The 27,986-nt window shown below is 37.5% G+C and overlaps 4 protein-coding genes and 1 pseudogene across 4 annotated transcripts; 4 read left to right on the top strand and 1 right to left on the bottom strand.

The window, feature by feature from the left end:
- The first annotated feature begins 1,547 nt into the window (after positions 1-1,547).
- LOC143637541 (serine carboxypeptidase-like 27) lies at positions 1,548-6,184 on the top strand. The gene is made up of 9 exons (XM_077104909.1): positions 1,548-2,006; positions 2,092-2,184; positions 2,332-2,424; positions 2,516-2,601; positions 3,710-3,955; positions 4,053-4,180; positions 4,343-4,438; positions 5,249-5,354; positions 5,814-6,184. The coding sequence occupies exons 1-9, from the start codon at positions 1,628-1,630 to the stop codon at positions 5,961-5,963; spliced, it is 1,377 nt and encodes a 458-aa protein (XP_076961024.1). The 5' UTR covers positions 1,548-1,627; the 3' UTR covers positions 5,964-6,184.
- An 831-nt stretch (positions 6,185-7,015) lies between these two features.
- On the top strand, positions 7,016-9,814 carry LOC143637577 (G-type lectin S-receptor-like serine/threonine-protein kinase At4g27290 pseudogene; annotated as a pseudogene).
- LOC143637576 (G-type lectin S-receptor-like serine/threonine-protein kinase SD1-1) lies at positions 8,513-9,986 on the top strand. The gene is made up of 6 exons (XM_077104936.1): positions 8,513-8,549; positions 8,638-8,756; positions 8,861-9,033; positions 9,133-9,366; positions 9,488-9,678; positions 9,739-9,986. Exons 1-6 carry the CDS (start codon positions 8,513-8,515, stop codon positions 9,984-9,986), a joined length of 1,002 nt encoding a protein of 333 aa, XP_076961051.1.
- Positions 9,987-11,267: 1,281 nt separating this feature from the next.
- LOC143637540 (G-type lectin S-receptor-like serine/threonine-protein kinase At4g27290) lies at positions 11,268-14,483 on the top strand. The gene is made up of 7 exons (XM_077104908.1): positions 11,268-12,555; positions 12,639-12,773; positions 12,861-12,979; positions 13,083-13,293; positions 13,368-13,605; positions 13,707-13,857; positions 13,954-14,483. The coding sequence occupies exons 1-7, from the start codon at positions 11,268-11,270 to the stop codon at positions 14,239-14,241; spliced, it is 2,430 nt and encodes an 809-aa protein (XP_076961023.1). The 3' UTR covers positions 14,242-14,483.
- A 374-nt stretch (positions 14,484-14,857) lies between these two features.
- On the bottom strand, positions 14,858-16,880 carry LOC143637539 (chlorophyll a-b binding protein 6A, chloroplastic-like). The gene is made up of 4 exons (XM_077104907.1): positions 16,621-16,880; positions 15,909-16,011; positions 15,227-15,515; positions 14,858-15,128 (listed from the first exon to the last, which is right to left on the bottom strand). The coding sequence occupies exons 1-4, from the start codon at positions 16,812-16,814 to the stop codon at positions 14,974-14,976; spliced, it is 741 nt and encodes a 246-aa protein (XP_076961022.1). The 5' UTR covers positions 16,815-16,880; the 3' UTR covers positions 14,858-14,973.
- Positions 16,881-27,986: the final 11,106 nt, after the last annotated feature.

Raw genomic sequence — 27,986 nt, 5'->3', positions numbered from 1 at the left:
GGAAATGAATATGAGGGTGTATAAAAATAAAATAAACTTCAATTTTTGATTGTGAATCCTAGTGTTAATGAGGATAAGATGTTAGTGTTAAATAAAATATAAAACTTTGTATGTAAATAATAATCTAAAACAAAAACGTAAATGAGTTTTGAGAGGTTAAAGCTTGAAAATTTGAGATTTGTAGAGTCGAAAAATCATACATGAACCACCATGATTTGATATTCCGACATTAAAATTTTTTTATAAAACATCATATTGGAGTCTAAACATGTGCACGTACTACCGCGTCTTTTTCATGTTTTCGACTCAAATAACGATAGTAACACATAATAAACGGTTACCTTTTAACTATTAAAAGATTATGAAACATTAAAAAATAGTCTTTTAATGATCATTAAAAGACTACCAAACAATTCCTAACAGTAGTCGATTATTATTACATTTACGTGTAAATAACATTTAAATATATAGGTACCAAAGAATAATAATTGCGTACACACATGGTCAAAGGAGGTGGGATCTTGTGCTGTGCCTAGTGTCCATTTTCTTTTTCTCGAGATCTATATTTTTAAATACTCTTTCATTCTTCAAAAGGTTTATTTTATTTAGTTGCGGAATTTGCTTTGTATTACATACGTTAATTAAATCCAGAAATAAATGACCAGATTAATAAAAGAGAAAATTCTCAAAATAGTCCATTTATAGAATGTGGTTTCAAGTTTGCCCTTCTAAATTCAAGTTTCTAATTTTGTCTTTTTGGTATCTCTCGCCGGCAACATGTTAGCGAACACCGACAATGTGTTAACATAACATATGGTTGACGATGCGTTATGTTGCTAACATAGGGTAGCAGCGATGCGTTAATGTTTAAAGCAGGGGTTCCACGATGCGTTAGTGGACAACGCATCGCTGCTACCCTATGTTATGTTAACACATCGTAGGTGTTCGCTAACATGTCGCCGGCAACGAGATACGTTTATGTTGCTAACATAGGGTAGCAGCGATGCATTATCAGCTAACGCATCGTGGAACCCCTGCTTTAAACATTAACGCATCGTTGCTACCCTATGTTAACAACATAACGCATCGTCAACGCTATGTTATGTCAACACATCGTCGGTTTTCGCTAATATGTCGCCGGCGACGAGATACCAAAGAGACAAAGTTAAAAACTTAAATTTAGAACGACAAAATTAAAACCACATTCTATAAATGAGCTATTTTAAGAATTTTCCCTTAATAAAATGGCATTCCATCCACTCTATTACAAATTTCATTTTATAATCTCTTAAAATATGTCCATCTTATATCTTTTAACATATACATAAAGAGTCCCATTATATTTATTTGAATGCAATTAAGATCATAAAAATGATAGTGATTAATGATCATATAATTAACATCTTAAACTATAGTACACTTTTAATATTGGAAAAAAGTTAAAAACATTAAATCACACACATAATTTTCGTATTGCATATACATTAGAATATAAGATACACAGGTTAAATTTTGTTTAAAGCAAACTCTCTCATATCTTAAGCAATACTCTAATTGCATATTCCATTCATCATATAACTTCACAAAATCCCAAAACATATGTTAAGATCAAGGCACTTGAGCAGTTATGAAAGGTCAAACTTATTCATTTATTTTTGTGTTGGCCCTCATCACCCTCCTCCGGTCCACCGCTGCGGCTGCTAGTCGCCAACATCGATACCAACGCCTCAATGACAAGATTCGTAACTTGCCTGGGCAACCCACAAATGTGACATTTAATCAGTATTCAGGATATGTTACCGTCGATAAGAAGCTAGGACGAGCCCTTTTCTATTGGTTGATCGAGGCCAGTAATGGTCCCGCGTCATCAAAACCTCTTGTGCTCTGGCTCAACGGTGGGCCAGGGTGCTCATCGATAGCTTATGGAGCGTTTGAGGAAGTGGGACCCTTTCGGGTAAATCCTGATGGGAAAACACTTTCCCTAAATCCATATACATGGAACAAAGGCAATATTTCTAACCATAGTATATTACACATGCATTTAATCACTTCTTAGTTTGTACTAACCTTATAATTGTGGTTTAAAAGCAGAGGCAAACATGCTCTTTGTTGATTCTCCGGCTGGGGTCGGGTTTTCGTATACAAATACTTCTTTCGATCAAATCACTGGCGATCAGAGAACAGGTTTAATTTCCTCTATTTTTAAATATTAATCATGAGTATATTATATATACACCACAACACACAACTATATCCACACACAAATTAATGCATGGTTATTTTGTGATGGATCTATGATTAAATTTCGTGTAAACCGTACGACATTTTCAGCTAAAGATGCATATGTATTTCTTACTAAATGGCTTCTAAGGTTTCCTCAATATAAACATAGGCCATTTTATATTGCTGGTGAAAGCTATGCAGGTATGTGTCACAAATTTATATTATTACATTGGTGTTTGCTATTTTGTGACTAAATTTCAAATGAAGTCACTAACCTTGATTTAAATTTCAGGTCACTATGTTCCTCAATTATCTCAGATCATAGTTAGATTAAACAAAGGTGTCAAGAATCCTGAGATCAACTTCAAAGGCTTCTTGGTAGGCAATTAGTTATCTTTAAATTGAATTAACTTTTATTTTCAATTATTATACTGATTAATTTGCGACCAAAATCTATTTTTTATTTTTGTTACTGTTTTTTCCCCTCAATTTTTTAGATCGATTTGCAACCAATAATTAAGTGTGAGTTTTTATATTTACGTTTGATTAGCTAATTTTGCGACTGGTTAATTGAAATCAGTTGCAAATAAGTCACTATATTATTAGGCTATGCGTAATGGAGGGGCTACAAATTAGACGAATTGCGATATGTGGCACCCAATCAGCAAAGAGTAGAAATTTGTTTTTGGGGTGTAATGGTGTTGTAGGCTAATATATATATATATATATATATATATATATTTATATATATATATATATATAGAAAAGAGTTCAAATAAAAAAACAAGTGTTTTGTGAGAAGTGTGAGAAAAACTTTAAAATAAAACAAACCATCTAAATATGAAACATACAATTATTTAGAAACTATCAATCTCAACCACTAGATCATAAATCCAATGGTCTAGATCTATTCTTATTCTTCTCACAAAAATATTGTTTTTTACATTAACCATACCCTATATATATATATATACACATACATATATATACACACCACACATAAAACATATATAACAATAATAATTATTATTTACACAAACATTTCGCCGGACAAAAGGTTGCCCCCCCTCATTTCGGGGGGGGGGGGGGGGTGTAGCCCCTGTCGCCCACAATTCGCCAAAAGATTTTCCCCACTACGTACGCACAGCCTTAGCAACCGCTTTTTTGCTTGTATGATGAATCGAAGATGATGGGGAAGCGGATCGAGCCAGATGTTTTGCTATCATAAAATTCTAATCATGATTCTCATTCAAGTTCTAAAAGTGATTACAAGCAAGTATCTATAGACAAACATATGCGCTAACTACACTAGCATTTACGCTAACTATACTAACATATATCAACACAAATGCACATATTTTTCTTATTTCTAAGTGTGTAATCAAGCCATCCATGCTTTACTAAAGAACAACCTTATCTATTTATTTTTTATTTTTCTTTTTCAACTATTCAGAATTTAATTTCGAAACATTAATTCTTATATCAGTTGGGGAACCCATTACTTGACGATTACTACGACAACATTGGGACATTCGAGTTCTGGTGGAACCACGGCTTAATATCAGACACCACATACCAAATACTAAACGAGTCATGCCCCTACGACTCGTTCTTGTTCCCAAGTGGAGATTGTTACAAATATTTGCTACGTGCTTATTCTGAATTCGGTGACATCAACTTCTATGGCATTTATGATCCCCCTTGTCATGAATTAGGCACCACCCTATCTTTGGTAACACTTACTTGCAATACAAGTTACCAGTTTAATTAATTAAGTTCTTTTATATTGTTACTGATTTAGTTTTAATTAATTATTCTTTTGGTTTTAGCCATGGATGTTTAGAGGCAACAATAATTGCATTATAAAGTATACCAAAATGTATATGAACAGGCCAGATGTACAAAAGGCTTTTCATGCTAATGTTACACGATTGCCTTATCCTTGGATCACATGCAGGTACGTGATATTCAAGACAAATAACTTTTTCTTTTTTAACCACGGAGTTTAAATTCTCACCTTTTAGAAAGATAACGGTCTTTTTAATACCATTAGGCTAAAGACCCTTTGGTATTCAAGATATATAGTTTAATCGTTTATCAATAAACTTACATTTAACAGTGACATTGTTCGGGGAAGTTGGACGGATTCGCCACGAACAATGCTTCCAATTTTCAAGGAACTCATCAAGGCCGGCATTCGCATATGGGTATTTAGGTAACCACAACTGCATTTATTTTGATTTTTAGCTTGTTTTATTCATCCATTCAAAAAAAGATATTTTTTTTTCATATTTTGCGACAATTTTGTGACTAAAAAAATTATATTTTGCCTCTGGTATCTATAAAATTATTTCAAACAGTTATTCTTATTATGTTGATTCTTTGCAATCTATAATTTTATTTCAAACAGTTATTGTTATTATATTAATTCTTTGCAACCGTTATGATTTTGCGACTAGATCTAGTCGCTAGCTAATGATTGTTATGAATTTGGTCGCAAACTAATCATTACCTTTTCGGCTGTTTTAACATGTTTTGGTCACAACTGTCGCCTTTTGAGTTTTAATTTATTTTGTTATTATATTTAGGTAACCACAACTGCATTTATTTTGATTTTTAATTTATTTTATTCATCCAATTAAAAAAAAATTATTCATATTTTGTGACTAAATAATTTATATTAACTTTAAATTATTTTATCTTAATATTTTGCCTCTGGTATCTATAATTTTATTGCAACCAGTTATTTTTATTATGTTCTTTGCAACCGTTATGATTTTGCAACTAGATCTAGGCCGTTGCTAACGATCGTTACGAATTTGGTCGTAAACTAGTCGTTACTTTTTAGATTGTTTTTAATTCACATGTTTTGGTCACAAATGTCGCCTTTTGTATTTGTGTTTTATTGTTACAATGATGAAAAACTGAAGTAATGAAGACAAAATAGAAGTTTGGGTTATTCATATACAAATGCTAATATTTGATCTAATTTTTCTGATGTTTCGAAACAATGGGAATGAAACAGTGGTGACACTGATGCCGTACTGCCATTGACGGGTACTCGTTACTCTATCAAAGCATTGACATTGAAAACTTTAGATGACTGGCATGCCTGGTATGACAAGGAAAAGGTATACAAACATGTTTAAAGTATTTTTTTTTGGCTTAATTTCCAAATAATACCAACGTGTAGTTTAAATTTGAATTTTTTATAGTACATTTTTTTTGCTTTTATGATGGATGCCCCACCAAGAAATCAAGATTAAAGATATCAACTTAAGATAAAATAATGGTCAAAACTAATAAAAATATAATTAGAAACTAACTATAAACTTTTTCATCCGGAAGTTTTTGGTAATTTTTAAAAGGACTAACGACGCAACTTGTTATTTGTCTTTTTATTTTGATGTAGATCAATCTCTATATTAATTATTTTAAGAATTATTTTTGAAAATATATATATTGGACCTAAATTTCAAGTTAATTAAAGTCTATTTTGTATTATTTATTTATTTATTTATTTTGCTTTATAATTAAATCCATCAAGGCAATGAATCAGGAATAAATTTATGATTAAAAACATTTTACAGGTTGGTGGATGGAGCCAAGTCTACGAGGGGATGACATATTTGACAGTAAAGGGGGCAGGTCATGAGGTTCCGATGGATCGCCCTAGGCTCGCTCTTACCGTCTTTGCTCATTTCTTGAAGAGCATCGCCTTACCATCTTCTGCACATTAGTTTGATATAAACTCATGTCTTATTTCCATTTGCTTATTTAAATTTCCTTTTTGCATAACGTTTGTCGCGACATATTTGCAGAGAAAAACGATTTGTGTGTATTATGTATGGCTTATTGGACAACGTTCATTGATTTCATAGTTGACTTTTTTTAACGTAAAATTAATATATGTAATGACTACATTAGACGTACACGGTAAAATTCCACTTATAGCAATAGTGGCCTATACGAGTAGTACATGTCGCAAATGTTGTACAGATATCTACACTGGTGTCTAAATATCACATGTCATCCTAATACTTGCTCATGGATGTTGTACATAAAACAAAGAAGAAAGGAAATTTATTTTACTGATTTTGCACTTTTCCATGAAAGTTGAGAAGTATCTTGAGCACATGTGGACATCCCTAGATCCACCCCTGTTGACACGTAATGCGTCTGGTAACTTCGTACCATAGATTGAAAACACTTTGTAGAATTAACAACCTACGTAGGTTATTTGTGACCGCAACGGTGGTCTCAGTATTGTCGGAAATTTGATCGCTAATGTGATGGCATCGCAAATGGGCAATAGAGCAACTGCGACCAGCGTTTTTCCACCGCGTTTTCGGTCACAAAATGATCACAACAGAGAAATTGCGACCGTTTTGTGACCAAAAATGTGGTAAAAAATGCATAGTTTCCAATAGTGATACTGTATACACTTCGAAAATATACTTTGGAAATAATTTTCAAAAGTTGGTGCAGTTGTAATTCTATTACTCCGTATATTAATTAAAAAGTGGGACTTACATGCTTCTTTTACCATCTTCATTTGACCAGCAGATTAATAAAGATAAATCTGTTCCAATTTTCTTCTCTAAATACATAATTAACGAGTAATGACTTTAAAGCAGCATTCAAAGTTGAATTTGTCTGCTGCATCAAATAGTAAATACGAAATTTCCCATACAGTTTAACAAATAATTAAGTCAATTATAACCATCTGAACTATTAAGTATCAACAACTCGAAAGTATTTTCGGCCTTCTAATCATTGCTCTGAATCATTAATGGAAGAGTACCATTCAAGAACTGTAGCTTTCTTTATGAACGTTTTCATCTTACTACTTTCAAATAGTGCCGCGCTAGATACCATCTACGCGAATCAGCTAATCAAAGATGGTGAACCCATTGTTTCCGAGGGAAAGATGTTTGAATTGGGGTTTTCTAGTCCCGGGAAATTGAAGAATCGATACTTGGGGATATGGTACAAGAGCATATCGAAATGCACTGTCGTTTGGGTTGCTAACAGGGAGACGCCAATTACCGACACATCAGGCAAGTTCAAAGTCGGTAGCAATGGAAATCTGCTGATTCTTAGTGGCGGTAATACTGTCGAGTGGTCATCAAATTCAACCGTTCGTGGGCGCAGTAATAATCCGGTGGTGGTGATGGTGCGGCTTCTAGATACTGGAAATCTTGTGGTGCGGGATAAAAATAAAAACAGCGTGAATCAAAATCTGATTTGGCAAAGTTTTGATTATCCTGGTGACACAGTGCTAGCGGGAATGAAAACCGGGAAGAATTTAGTGACGGGTTTAGAGTGTTCATGACGTCTTGGAAGAGTCCTGATGATCCTGCTATAGGTCTGTACAGTGATATAGCCGACACGAATGGATATCCACAATTATTCGGGCGAAAAGGACAAACTATAATATCAAGATTAGGACATTGGAACGGTATCGGCTATAGCGGCTTCCCTATTGATAAAGAAAATCCAATTTTCTTCGCCGAGTTTGTTATTAATGAGAATGAAATATATGTTAGTTATGAACTTAAAAGTTCATTTATTCAAAGGGTCGTTTTGACATTTGACGGTAAGACACAAATTCTTCACTGGATTGAGAGGATCCAAGACTGGATTGTGTATGGAGATTATTTAGTAGATAGTTGTGATCGTTATGGACTCTGCGGTCCTTATGGAATCTGTAACATTAACAAGCATCCACCTTGTGCTTGTATGCAAGGTTTTGAACCAAGAAATCCGGAACAATGGGATGCTTCTGACTGGTCAAGTGGTTGTCAAAGCAAAAAACCTTTGAATTGTGGGAGTGAGGATGGATTTAAGAAAATCTCAGGTTTAAAACTACCAGACACACGATTTTCACGGTACAATCAAAGCATGACTCTTGGAGATTGTGAACGGTCTTGCAGAGAAGATTGCTCTTGTACCGCTTATGCAAATTTGGATATTAGAAATGGAGGAAGTGGATGTTTGATGTGGCTTGGTGAGCTAATGGATATTAAAGTGTATGATGATGATGATCAGGACATTTACATAAGAGTGGCTGCCTTTGAGTTAGCAGGTACATATGTTTTTTTTATCTAGAACAGGCCAAACTTCTATTATCTGGAATTGGACTATATTCTGAACTTCTGATACTTGTTGTTTTTTGATGAAAGATTATACAGACTCCGAGTCGAATTTCAAGAAACCCAAAGGAATACATATATTGGTGATTTTAACGCTGTCGGTTCTGCTACTATTTGTAGTGACATATGTCTCAATGAAGAAAAAGAAAAGGCGTGTCATGAAAAGAGAAGGTAAGTCATTCGTTTGCACCTAGAAATGAAAAAAACATGTTAAAGAAAAATCATGTAAGCGGGAGCGAACGAACGTATGTTTTTGTAGGAAACTGGGAACATCTTGATGATTTACCATTTTTTAGTCTAAGTGAAGTAGCTAGGGCCACATGTAATTTCAACGACTCTTACAAGATCGGAGAAGGTGGCTTTGGGCCTGTTTACAAGGTAATTTGTAGATAGAATGCAATGCCTATTAGAATAAGATTAAAAAGATATAGAAAAGCACATATTTATAAGTTATCATAAGCACTCAATTTCAATCCTTTTAGGGTGTCTTGGACGGCGGACAAGAAGTAGCTGTGAAACGGTTATCAGAAACATCTTTACAAGGCCTTGAGGAGTTCAAGAATGAAGTCATTTGTATTGCAAAACTTCAACATCGAAATCTTGTGAAGCTTCTTGGATACTGCATCCATGGAAATGAAATGATTCTGATTTATGAGTACATGTCTAATAAAAGCTTGGACTCATTTCTATTTGGTTGTCTCTCTGTCTATCTCTATAGTATATATCTTACTTCACAAACTCTATGTAATATTAGTCACCTAACTTTAGCAGATGAAGTAAGAAGTTTGATGCTTCATTGGCCACGTTTTCAGATTATTCATGGGATAGCTCGAGGTATTCTATATCTACATCAAGATTCCCGCCTTCACATTATACATATAGATATCAAGGCAGGTAATATTTTATTGGATGGTGACATGAATCCAAAAATATCCGACTTTGGCCTTCCTAGAAAGTTTGTAGGACCTGATACCAGTGCAAAGACAAAGTAAGTGGTCGGAACATAGTAAGAATCCTTGGTTGTAAACTTTTTCCCCCAAAACAGGAAGATGAGACGTATATATTAACCTAATCTGTATTTAATTAATTTGTTACTGACTATGTTGTAGTGGTTACATTTCTCCTGATTATGCAGTACATGGGTGTTTCTCTACAAAGTCGGATGTGTATAGTTTTGATGTCCTGCTGCTAGAGATAGTGAGTGGGAAGAAAAACAGAGAATTCTCTCATGAAAACCATGGAGATAACCTTCTTGTACATGTAAGACTAGATAAAAAAAACTGCGACCGGAAGACACGGTGTAATTTTGAAACATCAACCTTTTAGCATGTACTAAATATATGTCGTGGATTGATGTAAGCATGGAGACTCTATAAAGAAGGAAGGTCCACTGAGCTTGTGAGTGCATCTTTACTGACCTCATGTACCATCTCAGAAGTACTAAGATCAATACATGTGGGACTGTTATGTGCGCAATATCATGCAGAAGATAGACCCGCTATGTTGTCAGTGGTTCTGATGCTGGTTAGTGATGGAGCATTGCCTGAACCTAAACAACCTGCTTTTTCTGATGATGAAAGCTGCCCAAAAATATGGATCACCGTTTAAGCATATATTTATAATTTAATGATTAAAAAATTACTTTGTAAAATGAAGCGTATTCGAGTTTTGTTTTTATTTACAATCTTTTACAGTATACATAGTACAATATGTTAATGATAACATTTGAAATTATATTTTTTTCAATCTTTAAGAAACATAGTTTGTTGTTGATTTTAAGATTTCACAAAGTATTTTGGAGTATATAGTAAAATAATATGTTAATATTTATTTTTATATAAATGTATAGATGTAATATAAATAGAGTTTAAAAGGAAAGTGAATAATTATTGATCTATTATATCTATCTATAATATATATAAACAAAGATATAAAAATCCTACGTGTCGCGATGTGGTCGTTTCCCCTATTTTTGGAGTCACCAGATTTGCTTGATTTTTAAATGGAGGCTTCTCATGCATTTGACCCAAATTCATGGGTATGGGTCTTACCAAACCCAGATTTTCCTTAACGGGTTATAAAATCTCATTAAATTAAAAATTATTCTCACCAAATTATTGATGTAAAAATCCTATAAAATAGGATATAATAAAAATTAATATATGATTTATTTTAAAAAAAGATATATATATATTATTTAAATTAAAAACCAATTTGATAGTAAAAAAAATAAACAGGTCTTGGGTTTCATCAAACAATACGTATATTATTAAATTTTCATAAATATTATTTAAAATTAAAAAACCAATTTTATAGTAAAAAATATAAACGGGTCTTGAGTCTCATCAAAACTATATAGCTTTTAAACCGGGTTATAACATCTCATTTATTTGTGAAACAATTTATTATCAAACCATAAGTATATTATTAACTTTCATACAATTAAAAAAATATAAATTCAAAAAATTAATAAATATTAGAACAAACAATATAAAGCACCCCCGTAATACGGGGATTAAAAACTAGTATACTATAATCATTGTGAGAATTAACTAAAAGATGTAAGTGTCTAAAGTTATTTTACTAGAATAGCTAGGGAAATAATTTTCAAAGGCATTGTGCATGGAATTCTTCTATCTATTTACAAGATTATTCCAGATGTGAAACTTTGACTTTACTATTTCTTATCAGTAACTAGTTCTCCGTGCCTATATTTATCTTTTAACAACTTCCAAGCGACATTCAAACTTAAATGTCAATGATTAAATGCCAAATTGTATTTTTGCTTGAACGCAGAAATTAGAACCATCTGAAATATTACAACTTGAAGGTGATTTCACCCTTCTAATACAATAAGAGTGCAAATAAGATATATGGTCTGGATTCTCAATGAAGGGTTTTTCCAGACACGTATTATTCTTTAGTGCTTTTATCCTAGTGCAATCAAATTGTGCGGTACCGGATACGGTCTATGCAAACCAATCAATCAAAGATGGTGAAACCGTTGTTTCTGAAGGGAAGATTTTTGAATTGGGTTTTTTTACTCCAGGGGACTCCAAGAACCGATTCTTGGGGATATGGTATAAGGCGATATCAAAACGTACTGTCGTTTGGGTTGCTAACAGGGAAACACCAATTACCGAAACATCAGGCATGTTCAAAGTCAGTAGCAATGGAAACCTGGTGATTTTCAGTGGGGACAATAATACTGTGGTCTGGTCATCCAATTCAACAGTACGTGGGCGGGGTAATAATCGGGTGGTGTTTGTACAGCTTCTAGATACTGGAAATCTTGTTGTATGGGATAAAAATAAAAAAAGCGCCAGCCAATCGGTGATCTGGCAAAGTTTTGATTATCCCGGTGACACGATGCTAGCAGGAATGAAAATCGGGAAGGATTTGGTAACAGGTTTAGAGTGGTTCATGACATCTTGGAAGAGTCCTGATGATCCTTCTATAGGTCTGTATAGTGATAGGGTTGACACGAATGGATATCCACAAGTTTTTGGGTGGCAAGGTGAAGTAATAGTATCAAGATTTGGACCGTGGAATGGTATCGGGTATAGTGGTTTTCCTATTGATAAAGAAAATCCACTTCACTTCTGCGACTTTATTTTTAATGACAAGGAAATACACTACATATTTGAACTTAAAAGTTCTGTTTTTCAAAGGGCCGTTTTGACATATGATGGTAAGACACAGATTTTGCAATGGATTGAGCGAATCCAAGACTGGATTGTGTATGGAGATCTTAAAGTAGATGTTTGTGATCGTTATGAACTCTGCGGTCCTTATGGAATCTGTAACATTGACAAGCATCCGCCGTGTACTTGTATGCAAGGTTTTGAACCAAGAAATCCAGAAGAATGGAATGCTTCTGATTGGTCAAGTGGTTGTCAAAGAAAAAGGCCTTTAAAATGTGAGAGTGGGATTGGCTTTAGAAAAATCTCGGGTGTAAAACTTCTAGACACACGGTCATCATGGTATAATCACAGTATGACACTCGGAGAATGTGAAATCACTTGCGAAAAGAATTGCTCTTGTACAGCTTATGCAAATTTAGATCTCAGAAATGGCGGAAGCGGATGCTTGATATGGTTTGGTGAGCTAAGGGATACCAGAAAGTATGATGATGATCATGGAATTTATATAAGAATGGCTGCCTTTGAGTTAGTAGGTAACTATGTTTCTTTTAACTATAGCCCACACTTCTATAATATGCTTGACTTTGACTATCATTCTGATGTTTCTTGATGAAAGATTATACGGAGTCGGATTTCAAGAAACCCAAAGGAATACTTATATTGGTGATTTTAACGTCATCAGTTGTGCTACTCTTTGTAGTGGCATATGCCTCAATGACGAAAAAGAAAAGGCATGTCATGAAAAAGAAAGGTAAGTCATTCTTTTGCTTCTAAAAATGAAACAACATGCTAAAGAAAAATCATGTAAGCAGGAGCAAACGAATGTGTCTTTTTGTAGGAAACTGGGAACATCTTGATGATTTACCATTTTTTAGTCTAAGTGAAGTAGCCAGGGCCACAGGTAATTTCAATGTCTCCAACAAGATCGGCGAAGGTGGCTTTGGGCCTGTTTACAAGGTAATCTGTAGATACAATGCAACGCCTATTAGAATAAGAATAAAAAGATATAAAAAGTACATATTTATAAGTTAACATAAACACTCAATTTCAATCCTTTTAGGGTGTCTTGGATGACGGAAAAGAAGTAGCAGTGAAACGGTTATCAGAAACATCTTTACAAGGTCTTGAGGAGTTCAAGAATGAAGTCATTTGTATTGCAAAACTTCAACATCGAAATCTTGTGAAGCTTCTTGGATATTGCATCCACGGAATTGAAATGATTCTGATTTATGAGTACATGTCTAATAAAAGCTTGGACTCGTTTCTATTTGGTTGTCTCCCTGTCTATCTCTATAGTATATATCTTACTTCCAAACTTTATGTAATATTTGTCAAGTTTTAGCAGACGAAGTAAGAAGTTTGATTCTTCATTGGCCTAAGCGTTTCCAGATTATTCATGGGATAGCTCGAGGTATTCTATATCTGCATCAAGATTCCCGTCTTCAAATTATACACAGAGATATCAAGGCAGGGAATATTTTATTGGACAGTGACATGAATCCAAAAATATCCGACTTTGGCCTTGCTAGAAAGTTTGTAGGACCTGATACCAGTGCAAAGACAAAGAAAGTGGTCGGAACATAGTAAGAATCCTTGGTTGTAAACTTTTTCCGCCAAAACAAGAAGATGAGACGTATATATTTAACCTAATCTGTATGCTAATTTGTTATTGAATATGTTATAGTGGTTACATTTCTCCTGAGTATGCAGTACATGGACGTTTCTCTACAAAGTCGAATGTGTATAGTTTTGGTGTTCTTCTCCTAGAGATAGTGAGTGGGAAGAAAAACAGAGAATTCTCTCATGAAAACCATGGAGATAACCTTCTTGGACATGTAAGACTATATAAAAAATGCGACCGGAAGACACGGTGCTATTTTGAAACATCAACCTATTAGCATGTACTAAACATATGTCGTGGATTGATGTAGGCATGGAGACTCTATAAAGAAGGAAGGTCCACTGAACTTGTGAGTGCACCTTTACGGACCTCATGTACCATCTCTGAAGTACTAAGATCAATACATGTTGGACTGTTATGTGTGCAAAATCACGCAGAAGATAGGCCCGCTATGTTATCAGTGGTTCTGATGCTGGTTAGTGATGGAGCATTGCCTGAACCTAAACAACCTGCTTTTTATGATGATGAAAGCTGCCCAAAATTTGAATCTCTTCCTTCTGTTGATGAACGCACGATAACACTATTGTATGCTCGATAGAAACGATATATTTCTAGGCCTGATAACATCAAATTCATCATGGTTTCTAGCGGAAATCCCATTATATCAAGGTTTTTACTAAGCATGTGTGGCTAAAACCCTCGAAATCGCAACGAGGGCTAGGATTTTTGTGTCATTTAGTTCAGGTAAATATGGTGTCAAACCAAGAAGAATTAGTGGTTGGTGTGTAAAATTATTTGATTACAAAACATTTATGATTAGATTGATTGTTATAGTTCATACAAGTAACACTAATTAGCAAAGAGAGATTAATCATAACTGAAAACTCATGAATAGTGAGATATTAATTTGACAAGTATGCACCAGGCAATACTGCCTTATTGGTCATGAATATGCTAACCATGCTGGTGGATCAAATGCAGTCATCAGAGTTACGCCTTCCACATTAATATCACTTTTGGTATCAATTGCAATTCAAATGGTTTTAGGCATTTTTCACGTACATACTCAAACGAGTATACACTAGAACTGTTGAAGCTTATGGTGTAAGTCATTGTGATAATTTGTCCCTAATAATGAAACTAGTTTAAATATAACATTCCTGTTCTATAAAAATCGTAGATTTTTTAATGCAATCCTTGACAAAAACATAAAATGAAATTCCAAACTCACAACACCAATTCAACACTAATATAAGTTCATTTCATTACAAGATACAACGGTTTATATATATGGATTTTACATATGAAAGATGAGACCGAAAGTGTATTTCTAGTTTGGGAAAATTCCTTTAGGAATGATGACATCTCCAATGTTGTTGTGCCATGGGTCAGCCAAGTGAGTTGCCAAGTTCTCCAAGGGTCCGGTACCAGGGTAAGCCGTTTGTTGCACAACGAATCCCACAAATGCCAACAAAGCAAGACGTCCTGCATTACATAACGCAATCCCACAAACAAACACAATCATACATATGTAAACATGTTAATCTACGTCACAAAGTGTATGTGTTGCTATAAATTTATACCGTTTTTGATCTCTTTGACCTTGTACTCTGCAAACGCCTTCGGGTCTTTTGAGTAGCCCAATGGGTCGAAAGCGCCACCAGGGTATTTCTTCTTCTCGGGGTCTTTTTCCATGCTCCTTTGGTGCTCTACGAAGGCAATGGAGAGGAACTCTATCGCCAAAATGGTGGGTAAAGTGCCCCAAGGAACAGGGTTTCCTAGGTATGTAGCTTGTCCTCCGGGGAGAGCCGCCCATTCTTGTGCTTTTACCCAATTGCCCAACCCCAAGGCTTCCGGTATCAAAATCCCTGGCTGCAAATTTTACAACTATTAGTCCTCAAATATGTTTTTTGGTTAATTGTGATGTTTATAGTTAAGGTATGTTTAATGTCCAATTTCCAACACTAACACTATACTAAAATAATCAGGCTTTGGTTTGTTATTTCCAACGCTTTTAATAAGCAAGTCGCGTTTGAGTTGACCTATTGAACCCGCTTAAATTAATGAACTCGCTAGCCTGTTTATTTAAACAGGTAGGCTTGCTAACCTATATATTTAACGCATTTTTCACGATTTATCAACCATATCAACAAGCTTACAGCTTGATTATTACCCACCAATCCATTCTACATGTTTAGATAAACGAGTTACACATGTCTTTTCGATTTACACAATTTTAAATGTGTTCCAATTCAAAAAACTTACGACTGCAAGCATAGCCCATCTGCAGTGAATGAGCTCAGACTCTTTAAACCTCTCAAGATTCTCCGGAACTTCACCAAGACGAAGTGGGTCGAACCCGAAATCCCTGAAACATAAAAAATATAAACATTATGTTTGAACTGAGGGTGTCAATCGTGTCGGGTGGAGTTGGAAGGTTGAAATGGCAACCCAAACCCCACCCATATTATTATACGTGTCAAATATTTCGGCCATAACCCGCACACGCATAAATTCGATTCAACCCGAACTTAAATAAAAAAAAAACAATAACAAAGAACAAAAAACAAAATTGATATAATTTAATTAGAGTCAGTAGAGTAAATGAGGGATATGAATATTTATTTTCAAAATTATTTAAATTCTTGAAAATGAATTGCAAATTGTAATTACTAATTAGATTATCTTCAGAAAATTGGAAAACGGAAAAAACGTAAATAAAAATAAAAATAAAAATTTAAAAGTTATTTTAAATACTTAAATAGGTTCACAGTTCAACCAAAACCGGACCTGTTTAAAATTTAAACAAGTCGTATTAGTCAACCTGAACGGGTTGTGAAAGTCGACCCAAAACCCTTTTTTTTCTTTTTGTGACGAGTTCTGGTCGTGTCAACAATTGACGCAACCCACCTATATTATAGGTACTAGAGGTTAATATATATATATATATATATAGGTAATACTTATTAGTACATACCCAGGTGCGGATCCATCGAGGTACGGTGGCCTCGGTTGACCAGGCATCCAATCAGCGGTCATCGAAACCCGAGAACCATTGGTTGCAACACCTGAAAGTGGGACCGCAGTTGCGAATCTAGACTTGGATGAAGAGAAGACTGCAGGGCGGCACACAGCCGCAATACCACAGCTCATTAATGAATTAGAAGCCATTATTAATTCCAGATGAATTCAAGTATGAATAATCTGGAAGTAGATGATTTAGTTGATGGATGAATGAATGATGAGTATGAATTATGAATGTATGATACTATGTAATATGGAGGAGTGATATAATGCAATATTGCAATATCCAAATGTTGATTGTTATTGGTCAAGTGTTAGGGGGTACTTTTTTGTTACTGGGCCACGTGCAAGGTTCATCCATAAGTAATGATTACGTGGCAGGTGAGGGGTAGTTTGGTAATTTAGGTTTGGTGGTTGATTTTTTTGAGTTGAATCGGTGGTTGAAGTTTGTTGGAATCAAAGGATGTGGTCAGGAATGGATCCGGGTTTGATATAGTATCCGGTTATTAGATATGAACTCAATCCATTCCTAATATATAAATACTAAAATGACACTCCAAAAGGAGAGGCTTGTTGATTGTTCATAATTGAATTATGGACTTATAACTAAGAATGTGATGATCAGTGGTAAAGCTTGGTTTAATTAAAGGGTGACTGAAGTTGTGGAAAAATAATTTAGAGGTGTTCGGACTCAATACCTGTAAAAATTTTAGAACGAAACCTCAAAAATTTACACTTCTAAGCGAAAAAATGGGGTGATCGGGGACACTTCAGGTCCTTCATAACCTTCGCCCCATCATGCAATTCTGCGAGCCAGTTCCAAATGATGATCGATTATATTTGAAATATAACACGGTTGCCATTTTTAGAAACTTAAAATAAACGATGCTGAAATGGCGGGCCTTTAATCGGATTGCCATACATAGCATATGGAACCGAGGGATTACCGACTCCATTGGCAATTGCTCCACACCAGCATTCGCTTGAAAAGTTTAAAAGGAATCTTAATACTTCCAATCCGGTAGTACTGACGGATTAATCAGGGATTCACTACTACACAACCAGGTATTAGGTACGGATTTTTTGCTATGGAAAAAGTTGGTTGCAAATTTTGCTACGAAGTAGCTACGGATTAGCTAGGCCCACATTTTGCTATGATTTAGCTACGCATATTCCGTTGCAAATGAAAGTCCGTAGCTAAATTCGTAGCATACTTGAGAAAATAAAAATATTAAAAATGGCATCATAAAATCTATAGCAAAATCCGTAACAAATTTGAAAAAATAAAAATAATAAAAAAAACTTCATAAAATCGGTAGCAAAATCCGTAGCAAACTTGAGAATATAAGAATAATAAAAACAACTTCATAAAATTGGTAGCAAAAGTCGTAGCAAATCCATTAAAAAAATATATTTTCTTGAAAAGTTTAGTAAATTCGTAGCAAACTGATAACCTGAGTAAATAAAAATAGTGAGAGAAAAGTTTTAATTATATTCGTTGCAAAATTGGTAGCAAAAATCAATAAATAAAGTTACAAAAGAATTCAATGAAATATGTAGCAAATCCGTAGCTACATCGAGAAATTAAAGATTTAAAAATAATTAAATAAATTCGTATAAAAATCAAGAAACGATAATGTAAAACTATCTTCATAACTCGGTAGCAAAAATCCATAGCGCACTATCTTAAAGTCAAATAATAATAAAAAAAATTATAACAAAGATAAGTTACTAATATACTTAATAAAATCTCCAAGAACTAACTAGACCCACCATTTAAAAACTTGTTTTCAGAACAGGATCGACCATTGAACCAGACACTTTATATATATATATATATATGTATGTATGTATGTTATTGTACATTACATCTAATACAACTCACCACAACTCATTGAAACTCAATATGGCATAACAAAACTCATAATGGTCCACTACGATTTATCAAGGACAATAATGGCCCATTGAGTTCTTTCAAGGCCCAATACGGCCCATTAAGACATATACTACATGTTATTACTCGTTACATCTTATATGATACATTACAACCTAATATGACCCTTTAAAATGCAATATGACATCCTTCATGGTCAATTAAGACTTATCAAGGTCTAATATGGCCATTAATATGCCCTACTTGCAGTGCATGCATATAATTTATGTATGTGTGGGCCCTCAGGTGGGCAAAAGTGAAATTGCACTAATTTTGACGTTATTTTACTAATTTCGTGAAAATAACAAGGTTAATCAGCCATCATGTGGTGGCGTTGATAACCGAAAGACAAGGGTACATGCACCAATGAGCTTGTGTTTCAATGGCTGAGTGTTATGTGCCTTATGTCCAAGGATGATGACGATGATACACTATGGCCATTAAGACATACATGTCATGTTATTTTTTATTATTTTTAACATGACTCTACAATCCATTAAAACAAAATATGACATAATAACACTCATCATGGCCCACAAATTCTATCAAGGTCCAATATGGCCCATTAAGACATCTATGATTTGTTAGTGGTCATTACTAAAGGTGCATAAATCGGGTTTTTTCTAATACCCGGGTTTGGGTATGGAACCGGTTTCGGGTATGATCGGGTATTGGAAAATCGGGTATTGAGATAAATCGGGTAGGGTTCGGGTAGGGTATTGAGGAGAAAAACTCAACCCTATATACCAGGGTAAGGTATGATCGGGTTCGGGTATTGTAATCGGGTACGACTGGGTATTAATACCCGGTTTTGAATTTGTAATTTTTTTATACATTTTTTAATTTGTTTAAAATTTAAATTTGCTTTGTATGAATTAAACTATATTACAAAAACCATAAATCCACTTAATTACAAATTATTTACTTAGCAATATGCATTTTATAAAAACTTAAACATAAAAGTTGTGAAGTAACATAAAAATATACTATAAAAACTCATGTATTATTTCGGTTATTAGAAAATTGGTATCGGGTATAACCGGGTATGGGGTATAGGGTATGACCGGGTCCAGGTATTTACGGGTATAAATCGGGTACGGTTTCGGGTACGGGTATTGACCTCAAAATGCATACCCTACGGGTAGGGTCGGTTTCATAATATAACGAAGGACTGATAATCTGATATAACGAAGGACCCTCCATACATTATAAAATATAAAAGTCGTGACACACGCGTTTAATGACCTTTGACTTTTGTGTCACTAATATAAGTTTTTAATTGTATATCATATTTGCTTGATATACATTTTTGATGACATTTATTATTTTTTTGTGTTACTAATATAGAGTTTCTTTTATGAGAATTTACGTATGCCACATTTTTTCGTTACCTATTGTTAGTAAAATTTAAAATATGTATGCCACTAAAATGTTCATGGTACGAAAAATTTCATCACACGTGTTTTCCCCCAAAATATTTTTCCAAAATTGTCACACCCGGCCCTGAGCGGCGGAAACAGCCGGGCGCGCGCGAGTGGGGATTGATACTTAAGCACGGGCCATTGCAAAACATTCAAAGATTTTTATTGCGCATGAGAAGTTTAATACAAATACATTACATTGTTTAAGGATTACATAAAAACATCCAAGTACAAAAACTGAAGATTTTCTCGCCATATCCCCTTGCGCGGCGGGTAACCGTGCGCATCGAGGGGATAAAACCAAAATCTTCCAAAAAGCTTGTTTTAGATGTTCAGCGTGTGGTGCTCTAAGTGCGACTCCATGCGCTACCTAGTTATCTCCTGAAAGACACGTAAAAACATTTGAATCAGTATAAACTGAGTGAGTTCACAAGTTTTAGTAACTTGATAAATCGTATTGCATCATAATCTTGATACAAATCATTCTGAAACATAATTCTGGTAGCATCATTAAACACATGCTTGGTAAAACATAGTTATATCAACATATTCTGATAAAATCGTTCCGCGGGTTACGCGCGAACATTTCTGGGAACTGTGCTCGTCTGTGTAAGTGGCGCTGCCACTACGAGCTAAAATAACGTAATACCGTCCCGCGGGTTACGCGCAGACACTTCTGGAAAACTGTGCTCGTCTGTGTAAGTGACGCTGCCACTACGAGCGATTATATGCTGTAATACCGTCCCGCGGGTTACGCGCGGACGTTGTGCCGGAAAACAAGGCGCTCGTCTGCGTAAGAGGAGCGACCTCTACGAACGGGCTCAAACCCATAGTACTGCCCCGTGCTAGGCACTCGTCTGTGTAAGAGGTGCGACCCCTACGAGTGGGCGGATCAAACCAGCAGTCCCTACCCTTAGAGTTCCAATGGTAAAGTGATCACTTACTCGAATCTGGTGCACTATCATCGAAAAACCATAGATAACTGTTCGCATTGCTCATCATGAAACATAACTTAAACACGTAATCGTTTGCTTAGCTTGTAAATATACCATGATAAAACATTATTTAAATACGTGTCCCTCGCCCCGAAAGCAGTTTAAAATGGTGAAAATAGTGAAAATAGGGGCTGTGAGACTCACCTGTGGTTCTTGTTAAGGGATTAATCGAGATTCGGGTTTTCTTGGTGTTGGCCTCGGAATCGAAGGTCTAGAATACGATTAAATAACAAATATATATATTAAGATCAAGATATAAGGGTTGGAAAGTAGATCTCAAGGTTATAATCTCGGCTTACCTAGTAACAGGATCGAAGCTGGAAACAACGGATGCTTGGGAAAGGATTAGTGCAAGTTTGTAGTTCTTTGAAGTGTGTTTTGGGTGATAATTTAGGCTACAAATTTATAGGCAAACTCAAGGGAACATAATCCCTTGCTTTAGGGAATTGTAATCTTTTGAAATGATGATAAAGTATGGAAATTATTATTATTTATTAAAAAGAGTAGAAAAGTAGATTAAAGATTCTGATTTGATATGGACAGGACATGCAGGGCTGTGGTTGGTGAGAGTGGGTGGCTGGCAGTTGACTTTTACAGTTTGCTTTTTCAGTGCTTTAGACAGTGTACAGTAAAAAGTAGAAGTTTTCTGAAACACGCTACCGCCCTCTTTTGGGCGGGGACAATTTCCTTAAATCTGATTATTTTGACTAAGTGTTCTGCGCGTATAACTTGGTGCGCATAGCTTCCTGCGTGTAGAACATTTCTTTGCTGCGGGTAGGTGCGTAACCTTCTCGCAGTTAGGGACATTTGAGTTTCATTTGTAGATTCTCCAGGTGGTTTTGGTATTTCAACATAGTGATCAGTCATGTTGAAGTCAATTCCATCCTGGAGCTTCAGACAAACTAGCTCTCAACGTTCCCGCCATGCGGGTAGGTTAGTTCCCTTCCGCACGCGCATAAACGATGTAGGATGCACCCGCCTTAGCATCATGCGGGATGGTCAACCCATAGACAACATATCGTTTAAGTTACATGAAAACATAAGGCCAAAACGTTCACGCATGGCGCATATAACATATGCTCACGCTGGTTCTTAACATGGTGCGCTCGCGCAGGGCGCACATAACACATGCACGCGCTGACTAACATGGCGCGCTCGCGCAGGGCAAACATAAATGTCCGCGCTGATTCTAACATATTCTCGCGCCGGGCGCACATAATGTGCCCGCGCTGATTCTTAACATAGCGCGCTCGCGCAGGGCGCACATAACAAATGCACACGCTGACTAACATGGCGCGCATAATATTTACAATCACCTAATTATTAGGTTGATTACTTAGTTTAAGGGGTTGGGAATTTACCGGGTGTCACATTCTCCCCTCGTTAAACGAATTTCGTCCCGAAATTTAGGAGACGTTGCTGGCAGAAGCCATATTCTGAAAGAGGTGTGGGTATTTTATGCGCATCTGATCTTCTCTTTCCCAAGTGAATTCAGGCCCACGCCTTGAGTTCCATTGAACTTTTACCAACTTGATTCTGCTTCTGCGCAACCTTTGTTCTTTCCAATCGGTTACTGCTATAGGCTCTTCTACGAAGTGCAGCTGTTTGTCAATATGAATTTCTTCCACCGGTAAAATCAACGTTTCGTCAGATAAACATTTCTTGAGGTTGGATACATGAAACGTATCATGAACTCCACTGAGTTCGGCGGGTAGACGGAGTTTATAAGCAACTGGACCGATCCTCTCCAGGATCTCAAAAGGTCCAATGTAGCGCGGATTTAGCTTTCCTCGCTTACCGAAACGGGGGACTCCCTTCCATGGAGAGACTTTCAAAAGTACTTTATCCCCTACTTGAAACTCCAACGGTTTCCTTCTCATATCAGCATAACTTTTCTGTCTGTCGCGTGCTGCCTTAAGGCGATCCCTTATCTGAAAAATCTTGTCTGTTGTTTCTTGGATCACTTCTGGACCAGTCATTTGCTTGTCGCCCACTTCAACCCAACACAGTGGGGATCTACACTTGCGCCCATATAAAGCTTCGAACGGCGCAGCCTTAATGCTTGTGTGATAACTGTTATTGTAAGAAAATTCAACCAACGGGAGGTGGGTATCCCAACTACCTCCAAAATCGATCGCGCACGCGCGCAGCATATCTTCCAATGTCTGGATTGTTCGCTCGCTTTGCCCATCCGTTTGAGGATGATAAGCTGTACTCATATCAAGGCGAGTACCTAGAGCTCCTTGTAACGATCTCCAAAACCTTGATGTAAACCGACTATCTCGATCAGAAATGATGGACACTGGGACTCCATGTTTTGAAACTACTTCTCGAATATATAGTCGGGCTAGCTTTTCCATTTTATCAGTTTCTTTAATCGGCAGGAAGTGTGCTGACTTAGTTAACCGATCCACAATAACCCATATTGTGTCATAACCCCCAGGTGTCCTTGGCAGTTTGGTGATGAAGTCCATAGAGATTTGTTCCCACTTCCACATGGGAATTTCTGGCTGTTGAAGCAACCCCGATGGTTTCTGGTATTCAGCCTTTACTTTTGAACACGTCAGGCACTTACTGACATACATCGCGATGGCGCCTTTAAGATTGGGCCACCAATACAGCGTTTTAACATCTTGGTACATCTTGTCTGCGCCAGGATGTACGGAATACCGCGTCTTGTGAGCTTCGTTTAATACCTGCTCGCGCAATCCTCCCTTGAGAGGGACCCATATGCGGTTGGCAAAATATCGAGTGTTGTTCCCTTTAAGTTCCAAATTCTTAACCATACCCCCAAGGCATTCGTTTTTAACAAACTCTGGTTTCAAGGCTTCTTGCTGAGCGTCTCGGATGCGGGTAGAGAGATCTGCGTGAATGGTCAACCTTAGAGCCTTGACTCGTAGCGTTTTTATTTGCTCCTTTCTGCTTAGCGCGTCTGCTACCACATTCGCTTTCCCCGGATGATACTTGATCTCGCAATCATAATCATTCAACAATTCAACCCATCTTCGTTGCCTCATGTTTAATTCCTTCTGATCGAATATATGTTGGAGGCTCTTATGATCCGTAAAGATTACACATTTCGTACCGTAGAGGTAATGGCGCCAAATCTTTAGCGCGAAGACAACAGCTCCAAGTTCTAAATCATGCGTTGTGTAGTTCTTCTCATTGGTCTTAAGTTGGCGCGAGGCATACGCTATAACTTTGTCTCGCTGCATAAGGACACATCCGAGTCCTTGATGTGAAGCGTCGCAGTAAACAACGATGTCATCTGTCCCCTCGGGCAGGGATAAGATTGGCGCACTACATAACTTCTGTTTCAACATTTGAAATGCCGCTTCCTGATTCTTGCCCCAAATAAACGCCTTGTCTTTCTGAGTTAGCGCGGTCAGAGGTAGAGCTATCTTGGAGAAGTTCTCAATGAAGCGTCGATAGTAGCCAGCTAGTCCAAGGAATTGCCTCACCTCAGTTGGGGTTTTTGGCGCTTCCCAGTTTTCGATGGCCTTGACTTTGGAAGGATCAACGTGAATTCCTTTCTCGTTTACAACGTGACCGAGGAAGTGAACTTCTCTAAGCCAAAATTCGCACTTGGAAAACTTCGCATACAACTTTTCTTTCCTTAACAATTCTAAAATCATTCTCAGGTGTTGCTCATGCTCGGCCTTGGTTCGAGAGTAAATCAAAATATCATCTATAAACACAATCACAAACTTGTCCAAGTATGGTTTGCACACACGGTTCATCAGATCCATGAATATAGCCGGCGCATTAGTTAGCCCGAAAGGCATCACTAAGAACTCATAATGGCCATATCTGGTTCGGAAGGCTGTCTTTGGCGCGTCTTCCTCATGGACCCTAAGTTGGTGGTATCCTGACCGTAGATCTATCTTCGAATAATAACTGGATCCCTGCAACTGGTCAAACAAGTCGTCAATCCTCGGTAAGGGGTACCGATTTTTGACTGTCAGCTTGTTCAGCTCCCTGTAGTCAATACACATTCTGAACGAACCATCTTTCTTCTTTACAAACAGTACTGGAGCTCCCCAAGGTGAAAAGCTTGGGCGTATGAAACCCTTATCCAATAGTTCCTGTAACTGATTGGATAGCTCTTGCATCTCAGATGGAGCTAAGCGATAAGGCGCTCGAGCTACTGGCGCAGCTCCTGGGACCAAATTAATACGAAACTCGACTTGTCGCGGCGGCGGTAACCCGGGCAAATCTTCAGGAAAAACTTCTGGAAATTCGCGCACTACTGGTAAGTCTTCAATTCTTCGCTCATCTCCTTTCTTTACTACATGCGCCAGGAAGGCGTAGCACCCTTTCCTTAGGCACTTACGCGCCTTTAGGCATGAAATCAGTTTCGTCGCAATTCCCCTTCTTTCCCCTTGAATCATCAAAGTTTCTCCGTTCAACAGTGGAATTCGAACCTGCTTCTCATGACAAACAATCTCCGCGAGATTCTCGACCAACCAATCCATACCTACCACAATATCGAAACTTCCCAAATCTATTGGCAACAAGTTTATATTGAACTCATGACCTCCCATGACTAACACACATTGCTCCGTCCTTTCATTCGCGCATAACTGCCTACCATTGGCTAGTTCTATAGTATAAGGTTTGTCTAGCCTACTGGTCGCTAAGCCCAGGGAGTTTTTAAACTCATGGGATATAAAACTTAGGTCAGCGCCAGTATCAAATAAGACAGATGCATAATGACCGTTAAGCAAAAACGTACCGGTTACCACATTCGGCTCTTCCTTTGCTTCACCCGCGCCGATCACAAAAGCTCTCCCGCGAGCTTGGTTTCCTTTCTGTGGGCAATCCCGACTGAAGTGTCCAGGCTTCCCGCATGCGTAGCAGTTGTCATTGGCTCCAGCTTCTTTAGCACGGCAATTCACCGTCTTGTGTCCTGGTCTGCCACATTTGGCGCACGTGACGTTCGCGCATTCGCCTTCGTGGTGATACTTGCATTTGTTGCACCATGGGTAAGGCCCGCTGTATCCTTTCCTTGATGGTTCCGCGGCTTGAATCGCGTAAACCCTTGTGCTTTCCTGCTTCTTGGGCGGTGGCTGCTTGAAGTCTGATCCTCGGTGGGAGTTCCATTTCCTCTTGGAGTCAGAGGTTCGCTGCTCGTTCAAGCGGGTGGTCAACATACCCGCACGAACCGTATCCCTTGTAAGGGTGATGGCTCGCGCAACCGCCTCGTCAAAGGTCGGAGGTGCGGCGGCGTTGAGCGGGACCCTAACAACAGGAGGTAACCCAAAGATGTACCTCTCGATTTTCTTTTCTTCTGTGTTTGCCATGTCTGGCACCAGCTGGCAAAGCTCGTTGAAACGATTGGTGTAGGCATCGATATCTGTTCCTACCATGGTGTGGTTCCAGAATTCTTGTTGCAAGCTCTGAATTTCTGCGCGAGAGCAGAACTTTCTCATCAACATTTCTTTCAATTCTTCCCAGGTCTTGTGAAGAGCAACTTCTCGCCCCAAAGTCTTTACTTGGAGCTTCCACCAAGATGAAGCTGCTTCTTGGAACATGCAGGTCGCGTAAAGGACCTTCTGGTTTTCACTACATCCGCTGATGGAGAGAACTGTCTCCATCTTGTCAATCCAATTGTAGAGCCCAATGGCTCCTTCGGTGCCTTTGAACGGCCAAGGCCTACAGGCCATGAATGTTTTATAGGAGCAACCTTTGTCCAAGGCTCCTGATTCGGGTTCTGGGGTCTCGTTCTCTTGGCGACCCTGACTAGATTCGGCCTTGCTGGCCTCATGCGTTGCAATCGCCTGCGCGATTATTTCTGCGAGCTCCTCGGGTGTCATGGTAATTCCCTTGGCTCTGGTTGGAGGCATTCTTTCATAAAAAGAAAATACAACAAACTTAGCGCATGTACTCAGAGCACATAATGTTCTTATCTCTAGACACTGTGACCCGTGTTCCTAAGTGCGTGTGTGATTTTTCTTTTGAAAATATTCTTTGAAAAATATTTCATGCGATTCCCCAAAGGTTATAGTCTAGGTTAAAAACTTCTTTTCCTAGTTCGCTATAACCAGTGCTCTGATACCAATCTGTCACACCCGGCCCTGAGCGGCGGAAACAGCCGGGCGCGCGCGAGTGGGGATTGATACTTAAGCACGGGCCATTGCAAAACATTCAAAGATTTTTATTGCGCATGAGAAGTTTAATACAAATACATTACATTGTTTAAGGATTACATAAAAACATCCAAGTACAAAAACTGAAGATTTTCTCGCCATATCCCCTTGCGCGGCGGGTAACCGTGCGCATCGAGGGGATAAAACCAAAATCTTCCAAAAAGCTTGTTTTAGATGTTCAGCGTGTGGTGCTCTAAGTGCGACTCCATGCGCTACCTAGTTATCTCCTGAAAGACACGTAAAAACATTTGAATCAGTATAAACTGAGTGAGTTCACAAGTTTTAGTAACTTGATAAATCGTATTGCATCATAATCTTGATACAAATCATTCTGAAACATAATTCTGGTAGCATCATTAAACACATGCTTGGTAAAACATAGTTATATCAACATATTCTGATAAAATCGTTCCGCGGGTTACGCGCGAACATTTCTGGGAACTGTGCTCGTCTGTGTAAGTGGCGCTGCCACTACGAGCTAAAATAACGTAATACCGTCCCGCGGGTTACGCGCAGACACTTCTGGAAAACTGTGCTCGTCTGTGTAAGTGACGCTGCCACTACGAGCGATTATATGCTGTAATACCGTCCCGCGGGTTACGCGCGGACGTTGTGCCGGAAAACAAGGCGCTCGTCTGCGTAAGAGGAGCGACCTCTACGAACGGGCTCAAACCCATAGTACTGCCCCGTGCTAGGCACTCGTCTGTGTAAGAGGTGCGACCCCTACGAGTGGGCGGATCAAACCAGCAGTCCCTACCCTTAGAGTTCCAATGGTAAAGTGATCACTTACTCGAATCTGGTGCACTATCATCGAAAAACCA

This window comes from Bidens hawaiensis, unplaced genomic scaffold (genome assembly GCF_021521415.1).
Source record: "Bidens hawaiensis isolate Kalapana, Puna unplaced genomic scaffold, B.hawaiensis_p1.1 tig00008374_1, whole genome shotgun sequence".
NCBI classification, from domain to species: domain Eukaryota; kingdom Viridiplantae; phylum Streptophyta; class Magnoliopsida; order Asterales; family Asteraceae; genus Bidens; species Bidens hawaiensis.
Note: the sequence above shows the minus strand (reverse complement) of the source record. Positions and strands in the feature narration are given on the sequence as shown.